The sequence below is a fragment of the Megascapheus bottae genome, chromosome 6, assembly GCF_031878675.1.
Source record: "Megascapheus bottae isolate mThoBot1 chromosome 6, mThoBot2.hap1, whole genome shotgun sequence".
NCBI lineage: Eukaryota > Metazoa > Chordata > Mammalia > Rodentia > Geomyidae > Megascapheus > Megascapheus bottae.
In genome coordinates this window covers 68279965-68300317 of record NC_143514.1, presented here as the reverse complement: position 1 = coordinate 68300317, position 20353 = coordinate 68279965, and the positions used below count along the sequence as shown (strand labels likewise).

Below are 20353 nucleotides of genomic sequence, written 5' to 3'. Positions count from 1 at the left end.
CTTGAATAACATTCAATTACAATTGTGGAAGGGATCAATTACAATTGATTCTATGTCTGTATTTATTTGGACACTGTCCCTTAGCTTTTTCACTCAAGACTGGTCCTCTACCACTCTGAGCCACAGCTTTACTTTCACCTTTTTGCTGGTTACTTGGAAATAAGGACCTCACGGACTTTTCTACACAGGCCGGCTTTGAACTGTGATCCTTGGCTTTTAGCCTCCTGCGTAGCAAGGATTATAGGCATGAGCCACTGGCTCTTGGCTTCACAATAGATTCTATTATAGGGAGGCTTAAATTTTAGAACAAGTGACTCAGTGTTCTCATTGTGCAGCCATAACAATGTGAAGCCATGACCAACTGGACTGTCATTCCCCCGGAGCAGAATTGGCTGCATAGAGGTCACGATTCCTCCCTGACTTAAGGCTGTGTCTGTACAGAGCCTGAGTTCCTTCCCTTACCTCAGGGAGACACAAGCACCTTATTAAATTTCCTAACAGAAATGTTTAATAGCAAGTCAGCATCTTTTTTTTTTTTTTTTCAGGACAAGGACAAATTCCTTGAAGAATTTTGCACACGTCACACATTTCTTTCCCCTTATTGCAATATGTATCATTTCCCTCCTGGTCTAACTTGCTTAATTGTCACAATTTGTTCATTCCATCTGCTGTGAAATAGGGAGACACGTTGTTACTTGGTGATACCCTGAGTGCTGGGTCTCCTATCAACCACCTTGGAACACAAATCCATGGGCCCAGAGCAAAGGGAAATGGACAGCGTGGACTGGCTATCATCAAAGCTGTGCTGCCCAGCTTTGCTTCTGGGGCCCAAATCTGTTCCTTTGAAGCTCAGCCATCCACTACCCCCACCCTACCACAGGACCCTAGCTTCTTTATTTGTGGTTCTGGGAACAGAACAGAGACGTGGTTTTGCATGATAAAAAGAAAAGGCTCTGGAAATGGCTCATGCTGATGGTTGCACAACAATGTGAACAGATATACTACTACCAACTGCGTGGTTAAGGTTAAAATAAGCCAGGTGGTGGTGGCTCATGCCTGTAATCATAGCAACTCAGGAGGCTGAGCTCTGAGTATCATAGTTCAAAGCCACTGAGCAGGAAAGTCCATGAGACTCTTACCTCCAATGAACCACCAAAAATCTGTAAGTGGAGGTGTGGCACCTGGTAGAGTGACAGCCTTGAGCAAAAAAAGCTGAGGTGTGGTATGGGCTTACAGGCAGACACCCTCTCACCCTGCCTGCAACCCTTGACCTTCTGTGCTAAGCTCATCACCAGGGGATTTCTGCCTCCAGTCTCCAGCCTGGCTCTTATTTCAGAGGACAGGAGCACCAGCGGAGGCAGTTACCAGGCCTGGCATGAGGGCAGAGCTGGGCTTTGAATCAAGTAGTCCTGAGATCAGTACCAAGTTGGTTGCTTACTGCTTGTGTATCCTTTGAGCATGTTCTTTGTGCTCTGAGCCTGTTTGTCCCCTGGAAGGGGGACTGCTGAGGGCCTCTGAGGGTCTGCATGGCAGAGGGCTGCACATGTCCACAAGGCAGGGCATATGGTGCTCAGCAGAGGCCTGTGGACCAGACCCAGGCTTGGAGGTGTTTCCGGGAGGGGGGGGTCTGCTTTCCTCCATGCTGTTCTAGACAGCTCCTGCCTCCTCACTGGGCACACACAGAACCAGGGCAAAGCTGGGCACCAGAGGCTCAGGTCTGTAACCCTAGCTACTCAGGCTGAAATCTGAGGATTGAGGTGCAAAGCCAGCCCAGGCAAGAAAGTCCATGGAAACTTATTTCCAGTTAACCAACAAAAAGCCAAAAGTAAAGTTGTGGCTCAAGGGTAGAATCCTAGCTATCAACCCCTGCCACAATTCCTCCTACTGAGTATAGGACACATATGCGATTTGATTTTAAACAATAGACTATAGCAAAGAGAATGGAATATTACTTTCATGATTAGGTTGTATAGAAGTCTCACTTCTATCTTGCCAGCAGACTCCGCATTGCCCTCTTGGCTTGTAGACCTTGCTGAAGCAAGTGTTGTGTAGGAAAAATCCACTTAGCAAGAAACTGGCTCTCATGCCTGTAATCCTAGCTACTCAGGAGCCTGAGTGGCAGTCTGAGGACTGCAGTTCAAAGCTAGCCCAGGCAGAAAAATCCATGAGACTCTTATCTCCAATTAGCCAACCAAAAATCCAAAGTAGAGGTATGGCTCAACGGATAGAACATTAGCCTCAAGCAAAAAAGCAGGGTATGAAGCCCCGAGTTCAAGCCCTAGTACTAGCACCCCCTCCCCTCACCCACAAGAGACCAAAACAAAACAACAAAAAAGCCAGAGAATAACTTCTGGCCAACAGCCAGCTAGGACCAGAGATCCATAATCTAACAACCCTTGAGGAACTGGAATCTGTCATTGAGTCAGTGTGAGCTTGGAAGGGGGTCTTGTTCAGTTGAGCCTGCACACGAGACCCCAGCCTTGGTCAGCAAGGGAAGCTTTATGAGAGACCTTGGTGCTAAGCCTTGCCTGACCCCTGACTGGCAGAGCTCCTGAGGTGTGTCTTGTTGCTCTTGTTGGTTGTAAGGCCTGAATTCAGGGCCTGGGCACTGTCCCTGAGCTTTTTCACTCCAGGCTAGTACCCTCTCACTTTGAGCCACAGCTCCCCTTCTGGTTTTTGGATAGTTAATGGAAATTAAGAGTTTCATGGACTTTCCTGCTTTGAGCTGCGATACTCAGATCTCAACCTCCTGAGTCGCTAAGATTACAGGCATAAGCCACCGGTCTCCAGCACGTATGTCTTTAAGTCACTGAATTTGTGGAAATTTGTCACCTAGCAGTGCAAGTAACACCGCCAGTGACACAATCCTTTCAGTATCTATTTCTTTTGGGTTCAGTTTTGGGAAGCAATACTTTTTTTTTTGCTTAAATTTTCAAATATGTGGACACAAAGCTAGTCACAAGATCTTCTGTTTAAAAACTTCCTGCATGTGTTTAACTTCCATGTAGGAAGGTGCATAAAACATAAATGCATAGTGTCATGTGTAATTATAAAACAAACATCTGCTCGTTCACCACCCAGCTAGAGAAATGGCAGAGTGCTGGCATCGCAGGCTCTGCAGCCACTCTTCAGTCACATACCTCCTCTCCTCCTCCGGGCATTCATTTGGGATTTTTATGGTATCTTGCCTATCGCTAGAGTTTTATGATTCTTTTTATGTTAGAAGACAGTCCTGGGGTTTGAACTCAAGGTCTCACACTTGCTAGACTGACACAGTACCACAGAACCACAGGTCCATTCTTGCTTTTTATTATTTATTTATTTAATTTATTTTTTTGCCAGTCCTGGGCTTAAGCTCAGGGCCTGAGCACTGTCCTTGGGCTTTCTCAAGGATAGAGCTCTACCACTTGTGCCACAGCACCCTTTCTGGCTTTTTTTTCTTTATGTATGTGGTACTGAAGAATTGAACCTGGGTCTTCGTATATGCTAGGCAAGCACTCTACCACGAGGCCAAACTCCCGGCCCCTCATGAATTATTTTTTATGATAGGATCTTGCTTCCTGCCTGGGTGTGAGCAGTCATCCACCTCTTCCAGGCTTCCGATTGCAGCTGATATGACAAGTACAACACTGCCACATCCTTTCTGTGGAGATGTCTTATAGACTTTTCTGTCTAGGTGGGCTGGCCTGGAAGTACAATCCTGCAGATCTTAGCCTTCATAATAAGTAGTGAGGCAACAGTGCCGTGCAGTTTCATGGGTGTGCGTGTGTGTTTAATAGTTCTCCCATGCAATATGATATAATTTATATCTTCCTGTTTTTGAACTTTCATGCAAATACAATCACTCCCAGTATAACTTAATTTAACTACACAAATTGTTTTTGATCGGTCGTGGGGCTTGAACTCTTCAGTCAGAGAGCCACTTCCGGTTTTCTGGTGGTTAATTGGAGATAAGAGTCTCACGGACTTTTTAGTGCCTGGGCTGGCTTTGAACTGCAATCCTCAGATCTCAGCCTCCGGAGTAGCTAGGATTACAGGTATGAGCCACTGCGCTCAACTAATTTAATTTTTTTGTGGTACTAGGGATTTGAATTCAGGGCCTTGTGTTTGCTCACAGTCAATTCTACCACCTAATCCTCCACCCATCCTTACTATTTTTCAAATAGGGTCTCACTTTTTGCCCAGGCTGGCCTGGCCTATGATCCTTTTATTTTTTCCCCCCAATCCTGGGGCTTGAACTCAGAGCCTGAGCACTGTTCTTGGGCTTTTTCAAGGCTCTACCACTTGAGTCACAACAGCACTTCTGGCTTTTTCTGTGTATATGGTACTGAGGTTTGTGCATGCTAGGTGACCACTCTACCACTAGGCTACATTCCTGGGCCCATGTTTCCGGCATGGCTGGGATGACAGGCAGGCACCACCACGCCCTTTGTTGGTTGAGGTGGGGAGTTTCATAAACTCCTCTGTCTTCTTTTTTTTTTTTTGCCAGTCCTGGGCTTGAGCTCAGGGCCTGAGCACTGTCCTTGGACTTTCTCAAGGCTAGAGCTCTACCACTTGAGCCTCAGCACCACTTCCGGCTTTTTTTTGCTATGTATGTGGGGTACCGAGGAATCGAACCAGGGTCTTCGTGCATGCTAGGCAAGCACTCTACCACTAGGCCAAAGTCTCGGCCCCGGAACCTCTGTCTTCTTGATCTCAACTTCCTGAGTATCTAGGATTTCTGTGGTGATTTCTGTGGTGATTCACCATGCCCAGTCTTTATCTCAAGTTCAGCACTGGAGTTACAGAGTCAACATCTGTTACTCTCTCTCCATTCCTTATTTAATTTACCATAGTATAATTATAACAATTTATCTCCCTACTTTAATATGGATATGCATTTGAATTGTTTCTAATATGAATCTGCTCGAGCATTTCTATCCTGAATGTATTTGTGCATATCTTCTGTTACAGCACTAAAAACAAAACAAAACAAAACAACCCAACCTACTGGGCACAGTGGCTCCTACCTGTAATCCTAGCTACTTAGGAGACTGAGATCTGAGGATCAAGGTTCAAAGCCAGCCAGGGAAGGAAAATCCATGAGACTTTTATTTCCAACTGACTAGCAAAAAGCTAGAAGTGGAGGTATGGCTCAAGTGGTACAGCACTAGCCTGCGTGAAAAAGGAGAGGACCAGGTCCTGAGTTCAAGCCCCAATACTGGCAACCTCCCCCCACACCTAACACACACGGAGTTTACACCTACCTAGCAAGCACAAGTCCCTGAGTTCAAACTCCAGCACATCCCGTCCCTAGAAGGAATTTGACGTGAATTATCTGGGTGGTCACAAAGTGATCATGGCAGGGGGAGGGTCGGGGGAGGGGAGGGCGGCACCAGGAGTTTTACAATTCAGAAAAGGGAGTGTCAGAGCCTTATGAACTGAGGTACTCCACTCCTCTGAACAGGCTGGCAGGAGGGGACCACGAGGAAGCAGGAAGTGTAAAAAAGAAGTCCCAGGAGAGCCCCAGAAAGGAATGCACACTGGAGAGAAAAGTCTAATGCACTTTCCTGCCTGGACTGGCTTTGAACTTCGATCCTTTGAACTTCGAGCCTCCTGAGTAGCTAGGATTACAGGCATGAGCCACCAGCACCCATGCATGTTATTTTTCATCAAGTTGTTTTATTAATACGCAATGAGTTTAATCATTTTAATAAATATTTTAAAGCTTTCATTTCCAATCTAATAAAATTGATAAGCCACATAAAAGCCTGTCTGGATTCTTGATTATTTCCCCAAGTGTGGAGGGTTCCTGAGGTAAAGCCTTATTTAAGAAGCACTGCCTTAAAGAAGCCACTTGATGCAAGCTGCTGTAACCACCCCTCCTCCATGGAGACCCTGACAGTCCTGGCCTGGACTGTCTTCATCATGGAATAGAGCGAGTAGTGCCAGGACGAGGGCATCGCTGCCAGGCCAGGTGGTGGGTGGGAGGAGGTAGCATATGCTTTGAATCAGTGGTCAGCGCAGGCCTCCACCTCTCCCAGCCACACTGCACAAGCCAAGGGCCTTCTGTCTTCTCAGCTCTTCTGCTCAGAGGATCTGAGGTACTTAACGTCCCCGAGCCCCCAGCTTTACCCAGGGACTGCACGGAGGCTTTCTCTCCCCTGGGAGTTGCCCTCCTCCGTGTGTGGCTACACTAAAAAGGTCAAAAGGCACAAGATACAGAGTGATTCCGGAAGGAAAAGGAACTCTAGCTACATAATAGGTGTTGGGCAGGAAGAGAATGAATGGTATCCAGAGGGACCCCTCTCACTCCCCTGTTCTCCAAAACCGAGAATCCCTGAGAAATGCATGCCAGCAAAAGTCAGGGAAGTAGGAAGTTCAGTTACCTAGGAACAAAGGCTTCAGACTCCTCATCAGATGACCTCCAACAAGCCACAGGGCTGAAAAAGAACATGGAAGCCTGTAATCTCAGCTGAGGTGGGATCTCAAGTGGGAGGCCAGCGTGAGCTGTATAGAGGGCTTTGTAGTGACACTCTGTTTCCATAAACAAAAATAAAGACTTGCTTGGAGTGGAAGGATGTGGGGTTTTTTGGTAGTTGTGGGTTCCAACTCTGGGAACTAGGCTTACTTTGGAGGTGCTCTACCACTTTGAGCCATACCTCACCGGGGGTGAAGGGATGTGACAAGTGCTATCGTAGGTTTCTTCAAGCCAGCTACAAAAGTGGGGGCCACTGAAGTTATTTGTGTCCCTGGTGAGGCAGTGTGCTTTCTGCCAGTCTCCAGGCAAGTAGAAGACAGATGGTGAGGACATGGTGTTTGTTTTTCCTGTTGAGGATTTAAGATTTTCCTCCCCCTTGCATTTAAGAAAAATTGAGGTGAAGGGCCGGGAGTTTGGCCTAGTGGTAGAGTGCTTGCCTAGCATGCATGAAGACCCAGGTTCAATTCCTCGGTACTACATATATAGAAAAAAAGCCAGAAGTGGTGCTGTGGCTCAAGTGGTAGAGCTCTAGCCTTGAGAAAGCCCAAGGACAGTGTTCAGGCCCAGAGTAAAAGCCCCAGGACTGGTTAAAAAAAGAAAAGAAAAATTGAGGTAAAATTCACATCACAAAATTTACTACTTCAAAGTGAACAATCCTGTAGCATTTAATGCATACATGATATTATACACCATCACAATCTATTTCCAAAGCATAAAAATAAAAGAAATAACATTTATTCTGGCCTGGCCTGGCCTGGCCTGGTAGGGGGCTATGGCTGCAGCTCTAAAGCAGCAGCTCCTCCCATTTGCAGCTTCCCTCCTCTTGCCTCCTCAGCCCTGAGGATTGGATTACTTTGTTTCTTTTTCTTTCTTTTCAGAAAGAATCTTGCTATGGTAGCTCAGACTGGCTTCAAACTCAGTCCTCAAACTCCTGCCCTCACCTCCCCAGTGTTGCGATTACAAGCCTGTAGGCTTGAGCCACCATGCCTCGTACTCCAGAGGTCATAATGGCCTCTTGTAGTGAGTCCCTGCAGCCTTATCCCTGGCTGATCCCATAGCCCTGCCCACACCCATTGAGTATACCATGTGTCTAAGCCACTACAGGAATGCACAAAATGGTTCCTCTCTTCAGCCCTTTTGGCACTACCCACCTCAGACTTTGCGTCAAACCAACTTCACACTTGTGCCCCAGGCTGGGCAGGGAACTCTCCAGCCAGGAGACTTAGAATGTGTGCTGGGGTCACACTGCCCTCTGGTGGTCAGCTCCTGAAAATGTACCTCTGAAGTCCTACTGCAGAGCTGAGCCCATTATCTTCCTGAGCAATGGTTATGGGTCCTGTTTCACAGGTCAAAATACAAGACTGCGGTGACTTTCCATTTGCCCTTGGCTTCAAAAGTCCAAAATCTTTCTTTTTATTGGTCTTGGGGCTTGAACTCTGAGCATGGGCGTTGTCTTTGAGCTCATCAACTCAAGGCTACCGCCCTGCCCTGGAGCCACAGGGCCACTTGCAGTTTTCTGGTGGTTAAGTGGAGCTAAGAGTCTCTACAGACTTTCCTTCCCAGGCTGGCTTTGAACTGCAGTCGTCAGATCTCAGCCTCCTGAGAAGCTAGGATTACAGGCGTGAACCACTGTGCCCAGCTTTTAAAAAGTCCAAAATCTTAACTGGAGATATGGCTCAAGCAGTATAACACTTGCCTAAGCAAACACAATCACTGAGTACAGATATCAGTTTCAACAAAATGACTAAAAGAACCCAGATCTTAACTATAGACTTCAAAGTTCCCCCTTGTGCTGATTCAACTGCACCAGCTTTTTATTTATTCTGGTAACTGGCTTGCTTGGTGAGCATTCTACCATTTGGGCCATGCTTCCAGCTCAGATTTTGCTGGTTATTTATTTTTGTGTTGGTCCTGGTGCTTGAATTCAGGGCCTGGGTGCTGTCTCTGTGCTTTTGTGCTTAAGGCTAGTACTCTACCACTTGAACCACTGCTCCACTTCAAGCTTTTTGTAGTTGGAGATTAGTCTTACAGTCTTTCTTGCCCAGGCTGGCTTTGGACTGCAGTCTTTAGATCTCAGCGTCCTGTGTAGCCAGGATTACAGACATGAGACAGCAGCACCTGGCTTTGATGGGTAATTTTAAAGATGGAGTACTTTCCTGCCCAGGATGGTCTCAAACCACAATTGTCCAGATCTCAGCCTAAGCAGCTAGGATTCTGGGTGTGAGCCCCTGGTGCCCCTGTGGGATCAGCCTTTTCTCAGACCCCAGAGTGCCTGTGTGTAATGAGACCATCTGCGACCTCCCCATGACCTTCTCCATCTGGTGACCTGAGCACCTGTGCCATCCCTCCTTTCACTCCAGCTGCTTGTGCACTGGGGGTTTCCCACAGCTGTGTGAGTGTTACAGGCTGCTGCCCCTCCTCTCCCAAGAGCAGGCATGCGCCCTGCCCTGCTTACTCCCAAATCTCCAGCACCTGGCACATGGTAACGACCACACCAGCACCTATGGTGCAGAGACGTCCAGGCACTGTGAGCTGAGCTCCTCCCCTCCTTCCTGAAGCCTGCTGTTCCCAGAGAGAAGTCCAGGACTCTATCAAAAACTCACATTGATTTATTAGAATATGAAAAAAGGTTCAATTTCTTCTGTACAGGTGGCAGAGCGGCAGCAGCTGCGGTGGCTTTGTACATGGTTGTCGATGTCACCTTGCATGGAGACTTCTGCCCAAAACAGCACTTGTATGGAGGAGAGAAAGATGGCCCCTGTCCCCTGTCAGGGGGACACTGACTATTGCACAATCCTGGGGGGTGGGGAGTGTCCAGACACACATAGGCCTGGCCTGGGCCATGGCAGCGGTGGGGTAGGGACTGTGTGCCTGTGAGCAAAGGCCTCTGTCCACCCCAGCAGCGATGGCTGGGGTAAAAGGCCTTCAGGGGAGGCCTTCTCCCCAGGACTGGGCTCTACAGCTGTCTGGGTGTGGAGGAAAAGCTTATGGGGGACACAGTACGAAACAAAGGCCAGCGGGGAGTGAGGGTCAGATTCAAGAGCAAGGCACATGCCAGGAGGCCCTGTGCCCAGGAAATTGGTCAATCAGGACAGGTTAGGGCCATGTCTAAAATCAGAGCCTTGAGTAAAAGTTCAGCCCAGTAGGCAAAGGACTGATTTGGGGGAGGGTGCTGGACAGACAGGCACTAATGAGGAGGGGCTCTCTGGAGCAGGAGGTCTGGGGGAGAGGGGTTTTCAGAAGCGCTTAAAACCCAGGACTGTCTCTGTGTGAACAGAAGTGGACACAGAAGCGGCGTGGTCTGAACCTAGCAGCAGGACTCTGGGGAGGCTCAGCAGTCTCTTGCTGGGTAGGAGCCGAGGAGAGGCCCTGTGGTCCTCAGCACACATCACTCCACTGTCCAGAGCACCCCGGCTCCGAGCAGAGAAGCTCCGAGATGTCCTCCACCTCGGGCTCTGAGCGAGGCCAGCATGGGTGGCCAGGATACAAGGCTGGCAGGAGTGGGGTGGGACCGCCATAGGTCCCCCCGCCTTCCTCCAGACACTTGCCTGGCTTCCGGGAACAAAGGAGAGCCTGGCCAGAGGCTGGGAGGCCGCAGCTCCTTCCTTTTCTGCGGCCACAGCTGAGCCAGAGGCTCTTTGGTTAGGAAGAAGATTGGTCTGAATGAGGAGGGGGCTGCAGTGGTCCAGGCATGGCGAGCTGGGATCTGGAGGAGTAGGGCCTGCCTCACCAGCCCAGCAGCTCTGCCCAAGAGAAGAGATGGCACAGGCGGTTCTGCTGGGAGAGGGCAGGAGGAAGCCGTGCTACAGGAAGGGCTGTGGAGCCAGCTGCCATGCGGTGGAAGGAAGGAGCGGGGCCGATCCAGGTCAGGAAGGGTGACGGGAGCCCCCAGTTCCCCTCCAACCCCAGCTCTGGTGGGAAGGTCCGTGGGCCAGGTGCTGCCCATTGGCCTGGCACTACTGCCCCTTGGGAATGAAGGGCTCCCCCTCCCCTGGATCGGGGTGGGGGCCTGGGTCACTTAGGCAGCGCTGTATCCTTTGGGAGCTGGGGCTGTCACTCGGTGCCGGGGTGAAGACGTCATCGGTGCCGGGGGAGGAGGGCTCCTTGGATCGCATCACGATGCCGCCATCCTCATCCTCGTCCTCCTCCGTGACTCTCCCTGGATTCCGGCTTAGCCCCAGGACCTTGCCCTTCAGCTCCTCATTCACCAGGTCCACAGACTCCGGGGACTGTGGGGAGGCCGGGTCGATGGTGATGACAGGCAAGTCTGCCTTCGGCTCGTAGGCCAGCGGGTCTGGGCACCAAGCAGAGAGCCAAGGTTGGGTTCTACCCGAGTCTCGTCCAGCTCAAACCATACCTCATACCTCAAGAGCCTCTCAGCCGAGCCAGCAGCTCCCCGAGCCTTCCCACGTCTATGAGCCCAAGTGACCACTCTGTCCCCAGCTTCTCTTCCCTCAGACTGCTCCCTCTCCTCAGACCAGGGTCTCCCACAGGGGTCTTGCTGGGTGCTGGTGACACACACGTGTAACCCTAACTATTCAGGAGACAGAGCTGAGGATCATGGTCTGAAGTCAGCCCTGGAAAGAAAGCCTACTAGACTTTTTTTTTTCCAGTCCTGGGCTTGAGCTCAGGGCCTGAGCACTGTTCTTGGACTTTCTCAAGGCTAGAGCTCTACCACTTGAGCCTCAGCACCACTTCTGGCTTTTTGCTATGTATATGGTACCAAGGAATCGAACCTGTATCTTTGTGCATGCTACACAAAGCACTCTACCACTAGGCCAAACTCCCGGCCCCCTACCAGACTTTTATCTCCAAATAATTACCAAAACCGCTGGAAGTGGGTATGGGAATGTGGCTTCGTGGTAGAATGCTTGCCTAGCAGGCATGAAGCCCTGGGGTTCAATTCCTCACTACCACATAAACAGAACTAGCCGGAAGTGGGACTGTGGTTCAAATGGTAGAGCACTAGCCTTGAGCAGAGAGAGGCTTAGGGACAGTGTCCAAGCCCTGAGTTCAAGTCTCAGGACCAGAAAAAAAAGAAAAGAAGAAGAAAAAAGCTGGAAGTTCAACTGGTAGAGTGCCAGCATGGAGCAAAAAAGCTAAGGAATAGAGCCTAGACCCTGAGTTCAAGCCCTTGTACCAGTGTGCGTGAGAGAGAGAGAGAGAGAGAGAGAGAGAGAGAGAGAGAGAGAGAGAGAGAGAGAGAGAGAGAGGGAGGGAGGGAGAGGGAGAGAACAGAGTTTCAGAGATGCACTAAGGCCTAGGTCTGTGAGAAGCCTTGCCCTTGCTCAGTTCTGAGGCCAGTGACCCCATCCTGCCTGCCCCGCTCCTGTCACAGTCCTCACCAGGACACCTCTGTGTCTGAGGACAACAGCAGGGCCCCTCCTCCCCGTGTGTCAGCGCAGCCTCACTGGAGGCAGGTACATCTTGAAGAGTGGGAGGAGATGAGGCCATGGTGGGAAAAGCCTGGCTTTCTCTGAGGCCCTGTATGATGGGAACCTTAGCCTTAGGAGGCTTGCTGAGTGCCCAGCCCTGGGGCCCCCTCTGCTTACCTGAGCCAATGCGGGCCCGGGACATGGTGGGCGAGTCTAGCTTGTGGGCTGGCACTGTCAGGTAGTTGTTGATCTGACACAGAGAGAGACATGGTGAGCGTGGCAGCTGGGAGAGGGAACCCCTTTGCATGGCTCGCCCTTGTGCCTGCTAAAGCATCCATGATGGCACAAGGGGCTCCTGGGCTTTCTCCTTGCTGTATGATCGCTCTGGTCAACCTCCAATGCTTCTATGTGACCCCAGCTTTGACTCCAGGACATACCAACTTCCGGGTTCCAGACTAATAAACCAACTCAAATTGGGCTCTGGCCCTGAGCTCAACTTCTTATTTCCTTCAATTCTCTGTTCCTTCCTCAGGATTCACCATGGCAAATAGCATTCCCACTAGGTGACTAGAAGCTTGGACATAAATGTAACTTTTGGGGTGGGGTGGCATGTGGCTCATGCCTGTCACCCTAGCTTCTCAAGAGGCTGAAACCTGAGGATCAAGGTTCAAGGTTCAAAGCCAGTCCAGGAGGAAGTCTGCGAGCCTCTTATTTCCAGTTAACCATCAGAAAGTCAGAATTGGAGCTGTGGCTCAAGTGTTAGAGCACCAGCTTGAGTAAAAAACCTAAAGGACAGTGCCCAGGCCAGAGTTCAAGTCCCATGACTGCCCCCCTCCCCCGCAAAAAAGAAGTAGAACTGGAGGCCAGGTGCAATGGCTCATTGGCTCATGCCTGTAATCCTAGATATTCAGCAGGCTGAGATCTGAGGATCATTGTTCATAGCCAGCTTGGGCAGTAAAGACCAACCGTGATACTCAACTCACTACAAAATGGGAAGAGGGGCTGTGGCTCAAGGGGTAGAGCGGTAGTCTTGAGCTGAAGAGCTCAGGGACAAAGCCCAGGCCCCAGACTGACAGAAGGAGAAGAAGGAGAAGAAGAAGGAGGAGGAGGAGGAGGAGGAGGAGGAGGAGGAACAACAACAACAACTGGAAACCAGTTTGGTAGGCCAAAGGGAGAAGAGTTAGGGTGTTTTGTTTTGCCAGTACTGGGGCTTCAGCTTTTCAGCTCAAGGCTACCGCCCTACCCTTGAGCCACAGCCCCACTTTCCATTTTTCTTTTCCTAGTGATTAATTGGAGATAAGCGTCTCTTAGCTTTGTATTTCCCGTGCTGGCTTTGAACCTTGATTCTTGGATCTCAGCCCTCCTGAGTAGCTAAGATTACAGACATGAGCCACCACGCCTGGCTTCAGTTCTACTTTTTTCTTTTTTCTTTTTTCTGCCAGTCATGGGGCTTGAACTCAGGGCCTGAGCACTGTTCTTGGACTTTTCTCAAAGCTAGAGCTCTACCACTTGAGCCTCAGCACCACTTCCAGCTTTTTTCTATGTATATGGTACTGAGGAATTGAACCTGGGTCTTCGTGCACACTAGGCAAGCACTCAACCACTAGGCTAAACTCCCGGCCCCTCAGTTCTACTTCTTAATGTCCATTAAGCCCCCCGTCCCCTTATCCTTCTCTCCCTCACATGCCCCTTATCTAGATCATCCCCATCCCTCCTGAAACTCAAACCCTCAAACCATCAACAAGCCTCCTGAAACCAACTGTTTCTAGAATGACTACATTTCCTCAGAGGAGTCCGGTGGAGTGCTGGGGTGTGGGTACGGGAACAAGATTCCCCCATGCTGGTCTGGCTCCCACCTTCTGCTCCAGCTGCCGGGCCTTCTGTCTCCGGAGCAGCATCTGGTTCCAGGCCTCCTCGTAGGGATCGGCCACCAGCGTGTGTCTGTTGTAGGACCGCAGCTGTGGAAGAACAGGGTAGCTGCTGGGGCAGGCAGGACCAGGAAGCCAGGGCCGGAGGTCTGGGGCCAGGGAAGTGATGGGCACATGGGGGGGCTGGGGACTAGAGCCCAGGGTGGAACAGGACAAGGCTGCAGAAGGAGGAGGCAGCCCTCACCCGCTGCCTGGTCTTCTGCAGGTTGTTTCTTAGGATTTTGCGGATCTCTTCTTCCTTGTCCTTGGACAGTGCTGGCAGGATGCGTTCAGCAGCCAGGGACTTCGGGTGAATGTTCCTGGCATGATAGGGCAACGGTTAGGTGTCCACTCTTAAGAACGTAAGGCCTGCAGGGATGGGCCAGAAGGTGGCCATACTAGGGGCAGCCTTGGTGGGTATTTAAAGCTTCAAGCCCTTTAATGGCCACTGCATCTCATATCCCACCCTGACTAGGTCACAGAGTTCTTTCTCCCTGGTAGCTGTTCCAGGCTGGGGCTGGCATATGGGTACAGTCGCTGCCCCGCTCAGCCTCTGACACTCACTGCATGGAGACAGTAGAGACAGCTGAAGGGATCTTGCCCATGCCCCCGCTCTCCACCAGCTCAATGGCCTGCTTCATCTCCATCTTGTGGTAGAAGGCGATGAGCTGGGGCTCCTTGGAGCGCTCGCCGGCTATCAGACACTTCTTCACGTATTTCTTATTAAATCGGTTGAGCCTGGAGGAGGAGGAGGGGACGATGGAGTCAGGCATATGTGTTGGCAGATACCAGGTCTTGTAAGGAGACCCTCACTTCCACCCTCTGGCCCCACCTGCACCTACTTGTCCTTCCAGTGGTGGTGGCCATAGTGACCACAGATGTCCTCGATGCCCGTCAGAAGGTGGTCCAGGAACTGAAATGAGCCAAGTCAAGCTTTGCTATTGGGCTACTTTCCTAATGTAGAGCTCTGAACAGGTTCATCCCAGATAGGCCTCTGCTCAGCCCAGACCTAAAGTTCCAGGAGCAGCCAGGAGGTGGCGTCAAGCTTCCACTGACTCTAAAGTCCAGTGGACCACTGGATTTCTCAAACCCCTCTCTCCCTATTGGAGCTGCTGAGCCACTTTCTCTGAACTTGCTTGAACCCAACGCCTGGGGCAGGTTTGGTCTAGAGGCAAAAATGGCATTACACTCCCTTGGATTCCAGCTGCTGCTACCAGCACATCTGCCCATCAGTGAGATGGCAGACAGCTTTTAATTACTGAGGGACCACCCAGCACAGAGGACAGGAGGTGACCAAACACAGAGATTGATGGCCTAGCTGCTCCTGGAGCCACCTCTAGCAACCAAGGACCCCAGCTCCCAGTACCTGCGTATGGATCTCCTCATTAATGGAGCGCTTGGTTTCTTGTTTTTTCTTTACAGCCAACAGGTCTACCAGGGGCCGAATGGTCATGCCCTGGGCAGGGGAGGGTGAGAGGCAACAGTCAGATCTCTGGCAGTGGTCCTGAGATGCTCTGAGGTCCTCAGTGTTCCAGGACGAATAGATGTTAGAACTGTGCACCTCACCCCAGCTCCAGTCCTTCCCGGGGATACAGCCAGAGCTCTGACAGGGCCTTACACTGCTCACAGAGCCAGGGCCTGACCACTTCTGTTCCACTCCTCCCTCCTAGGCTGCTAGGAGGATCTTTTAGTCAGGTATAGGTGGCTGAGGCTGGAGTAGGGGAAAGTCAATGGGAATAGTGTATATATATATATAAAATATTATATAGTATATATATATATATATATATATATATATATTTTTTTTTTTTTTTTTTTTTTTTTTTTGCCAGTCCTGGGCTTGAACTCTGGGTTTGAACACTGTCTTTGGGCTTTCTCAAGGCTAGAGCTTGACCACTGTTGGGGCCTGACCTTCATCTCTGAGGCCTGATCATCATTCCGGCTCAGCGGCCATTAAAGGGATTTGGCCTGGCATTCCTCATGCTCCTTGCATACCTCTCTTAAGGCAACTCTGTGTACGTGATTCGACCGAGGCGCCCCCCCCCCCTGCAGCAGTGCAGATCTGGCGCGCTTTCCTGCACCTGTCCCGCCCAGTACCTGAAAGCCCCACCCAGACCCTTAGTGATAGCACGGTGGCCCTCTTCCTATTGGCTAGCTTCCCAGTTCCCACCTTCTCTTTCCCCAACAGTATATAACTAATTGCCTGACGCAATAAACCTGAGATCTGCTGCGCTTTCATGGCTGATACAGCTCCCGGCTCGGTGTGGTTTCTTCCCCCGGTTGGGCTCCGGGGAACTTCAGGCTGGCCCTAGGTGTCCCTCCCATACCCATGTTGCTCCACAGTAGCAACAGACCACTAGAACCATAGCACACTTCCAGCTTTTTTCTATGTATGTGGTATCGAGGAATTGAACCCATCTTTGTGCATGGCAGGCAAGCACTCTACCACTAGGCCAAATTCCCGGCCCAGGAAACAGTATTTTTAGTTGCTGTTTTGTGTTTTGTGTTTGTGTGCCGGTCCTGAGGCTTGAACTCAGGACCTGGGTGCTGTCTCTGAGCTTTTGTGATTAAGGCTAGCATTCTACCATTTGAGCCATAGTTCTACTTCTGTCTTTTTGGTGGTTAATTGGAGATAAGAGTCTCATGGACTTTCCTGTTTGGGCTGGCTTTGAACCAGGATTCTCAGATCTGAGGATCCTGGGTAGCTAGGATTACAGACATGACATACTGGCACCAGTGTCACTTTTTTTAAATGCAGAGAGCAAGCTCACCTCCTTGAAGTTTCCCTTGTATTTTTTTTTCCTCCTGAGAAGACAAAGTGTCTCTGCTTTATAAAGATTAGTGTCTAGGAAAGACAGAAGGGTGGGAAACAAATGGAGGTTCAGGCAGAGTTTATCCCCTGCCCAAGATCACAGTCAGGTATGGAAGAATATTCTAGACTGGGCTTCCTTGACAAGGATAGGACTCTTAGCTAAGCTTGTGTCATTCAAATACACAGAAATCACTGGCAAGGGCCAGGTGTGGTGGTTCTTGCCTATAATCCTAGCACTCAGGAGGCTGAGGCAGGAGGAGAGAGAGTTCAAAGCCAGGCTGGGTTACACAGGGACTTCCAGGCTATCCTGAATTATATAGCAAAGCTGCCATTGTCTCAAAAGAAAAAAAAATTAGGGATGGAATTCCATTTCCTACAGAGAATGGAGTCCTGAGTATATAAAAACAAGAAAACAAAACCCCCAGTATTGGAGAAAAAAACCCCAAAAAACAAAACAAACAAACAAATAAAAACCCAAGCAAACAAAAATCAAAAAACAACCTGACTGACCAGTGCTGGGAAGATACTTAAGGATCAACCAGCTCTGTCCCCTCATTTCCCAAGTGGGGCGCTAAGACACAGGACCACACACACAGTGGCAGAGCGGGCTGACTCCAGTCCCCTAGGCACTTAACTCAGAACCCTGTCAAGTGGTCCTTGATCTGCTACTGTCCATTTTACAGATGCAGAAACTTGAGACTCCCTAAGATATGAAGCCAGTGAAGCCTACAACGTGTGGAGGAAGAGTCAGGTCTTGGGAAAGGATCTCCTACGACAACCCACAGCTCTTCAACGGTTCCTCATTGGGCAACACTCTGGTAACTTTACGTTCTGATTGCTTCCTTCACAGGGACTCATTTTCACAATGGCCACTTTACAAAGGAGGAAACTGGGGGCCAAAAGGGGAGTGGCTTGCCCAAGGTCACCCAGCAAGTTAATACAAGAGCTGGGACTAGAATCCACAGCCCCATTTCACACAAGACACTTTCTAAAGGAACCAAATCAGGGGCCCTAAGACAGGGGCCTGCCCCACCCTGGCCTGGCACCTGGACAAAGACGGTGAAGAAGATGACCGTGATGATGGCGGTGAGGAACAGGTCACACATGGGGAAGTGCTTCTTGTCCAGGAGGTAGCCCAGGGAGAAGGCAATGGCCCCTCGCAGGCCCCCGTAGGCGATGATGAACTGGTCCTTGGGGGTCAGTTTCACGATGCGGAACTTGTTGATGAACCAGGTCAGGCCCAGGACACCTGCCAGGGAAGGCGAGGAAGGGTTGGGCCAGCCTGAGCACCTCCAGGCCTCTGCACCAGGACTTCCCCATCTTCCACCCCCATTTCCCTCAAGTCCTGAGTCCCCCAGCCCAGGAGGCTCTAGGTCCACACGTCAGGAGGGTGCCTAACCTAGCACAGCAGCCTCGAGGGCTGGGTCAGGAAGGGGAAGAGAGAAGGAACAGGAGCAGTCACGATCTCTCTCCTTGTCAATAACACAGAATCAGTGCTTTAGCCTAATTCTCTCTGCTTTTGATGTCTCCCATAATAAAGCATTACTTCAAGATGTGGGTTGAGTCTGACAGCCACCCACAAAACCAACATCCTTGGAGGATAGACTCAGCGGCAAGCAACAGGGCTACAAAAAGTGCCCGAGTCACACAGAACAGGCGTGGAGACCACACGCCAGCCTTCATTTCATGGGACGTGAGTAAGATCCACAGGGCACTGACTTCACAGCGCTGAGTGAGGCCTGGCAGGCGCCTGAGGTGAACCCCAAGGACCTGACACCGCAGCTGCCCTGGACCTCACCCACCACGGCCCAGGACCATCCACCCTCTATACAGACCAAACCTCACCCTCCATGGCCGTGCGCTCTCTCTCTCTCTCTCTCTCACACACACACACACACACACACCACACACCACCGCAAATGGCCCTATATGCCCTGTACCACACACACACCACAGCCCACCTCTCATAAATTACACACTAGACAGCTCCTGTACACAGCACACTGCACTTTAGCCCCTATACATAACACACTCGACACACACCAAAGTCAACACTTCTGCTACCCTAACACACACACACAAACTGCCTCTCCCACCACCAAGCCCCTAGAAACCCACCTCTGCACACACCCTCACGACACCCCAGCACCACCACTCTGAACCTCACACAGCCCCCTGCACACTCGGTGGGTGGCCCTGGGGCCAGCCCTCACCAGCCCTCACCCAGCACGCGGGCGATGAGGCAGAAGAGCAGCGTGCTGATGACAAAGGTCCAGTTCCAGTGGTGAGAGCCGGCCACGGTGGAGACGCCCAGGAAGATGAAGATGAGGGTCTCGCTGACGCTGCTCCACATCTTCAGGAAATACTTGATGGTGGTGTGGGACTTGTGGGAGATGTTGGCCTCCACGTAGGGGCGCATCACCACCCCTGAGGCGATGAGACTAGGGTGGAGGAAGGTGAGGTTCAGACTCGTTTCTACCCCTGTGGTGGGGCTGACAGGACAAGGGCCTGTTTTCTAAGGACTCGCAGGGACCACACAGCTGTCTGCTTTTGCCCATTTGTTCTCACGTGGTCCACCCATCCACCCCACAACAGGGAGGGAACATCCTTGTCGTTTTGTACAGGGAGGACTGTCACCTGCCCACTGTCACAATGCAACAATGGCAATGCTAAGAGCTTTCCTAGCGTCTGTCCAATTCTAAAGCCTGGGCCTTCTCAAGAAGCATCAATAGCTGGGCGCTGGTGTCTCGTGCCTGTCATCCTAGCTCAGGAGGCTGAGATCTGAGGATTGTGGTTTGAAGCCAAGCCTAGGCATTAAAGTCCAGGAAACTCTTACCTCCAATTAGCTATTAAAAAGCTGAAGTGGAGCTATGCCACAAGCGGAGCAAAAAAAACTTGAGGGATAGTGTCTAGACCTGGAATTCAAGGCCCAGTGTTAGCACCAAAAAAGAAAAAAAAAGTAACATACTTCATGGTCTTAGGCTTATTTCAAATATGACTTTCCCACAATGCACAGGGAGCTCGGCCAGAAGCAGCAGCCTAAAGTCCTCCTGGCTAGGCAGACACACTAGACTCTGCTCCTCCTAGGCAGGCTTCTTCTCAACCTCTACACTTCCATTCTCCCCTTTGCACCCCTAGGCCATGCAGCTGTCTGCCCACAGCCACCCCCGCAAGACCTAGTAGAGGCCTTGGGATTTCTGAGATTCAGGCCTGGGGAGTCCTTCTTGGGAAGGCTGAGGGAAAGTGTATGGGAATCTGTTCACTCCCAGTCAGGGACTTCCATTGTGGCAAAGGAAGGGAGGAAAAGATGGAGTTGAGACTTTGTAGTACTTTAAGCTCAGTATTTCTGAGGCCAGCCTGGGTGTCACCTCCTGTGCCCTGGGCTAGCCCTAATACAGATTGTTCCTGCTTCATCTGCTCCTAGACAGGAATGCCCCTGTGGATTCTCAAATCCCACAGAGCCCAGGGAACATATCTTCTTCTAGGAAGCCCCTGATGGACAACCTTGGTTATTTAAGTGGTTTCCAGGCTGTGAATGTGGCCTAGAGGAAGAGTGCTTGCCTACCATGCACGAAGCCCTGGGTTCGTGGTACCACTTACACAGAAAAAGCCAGAAGTGGTGCTGTGACTCAAGTCACAGTGCCAGTAGAGTGCTAGCCTTGAGAAAGCTCAAGCATAGTGCCCAGGCCTTGAGGTTAAGCCCCAAGAATGATAAAATAAAGTGGTTTCCATGCAGGTCTGGAGCCTGGATTCTGGAGACTCTATAGTGAGGACCTGAGTCTGAGGTCTCCCTGCTAGC

At 50.6% G+C, this 20353-nt stretch overlaps 1 protein-coding gene across 2 annotated transcripts in view; it reads right to left on the bottom strand.

Moving 5' to 3' along the window:
* Positions 1-9064: 9064 nt before the first annotated feature.
* Slc9a1 (solute carrier family 9 member A1) overlaps positions 9065-20353 on the bottom strand; it is a 59158-nt gene continuing 47869 nt past the window's right edge. For both annotated transcript variants that reach the window (XM_090335479.1, XM_090335480.1), the window contains exons 4-12: positions 18778-18995; positions 17601-17803; positions 15109-15198; positions 14585-14655; positions 14307-14480; positions 13948-14062; positions 13692-13793; positions 12013-12085; positions 9065-10754 (exon numbers count right to left, since the gene is read on the bottom strand). In XM_090335479.1, coding sequence (XP_090191605.1) covers positions 10417-10754; positions 12013-12085; positions 13692-13793; positions 13948-14062; positions 14307-14480; positions 14585-14655; positions 15109-15198; positions 17601-17803; positions 18778-18995 — 1384 coding nt within the window. In that variant the 3' untranslated portion in view covers positions 9065-10416. The remainder of the gene's footprint in view (positions 10755-12012; positions 12086-13691; positions 13794-13947; positions 14063-14306; positions 14481-14584; positions 14656-15108; positions 15199-17600; positions 17804-18777; positions 18996-20353) is intronic.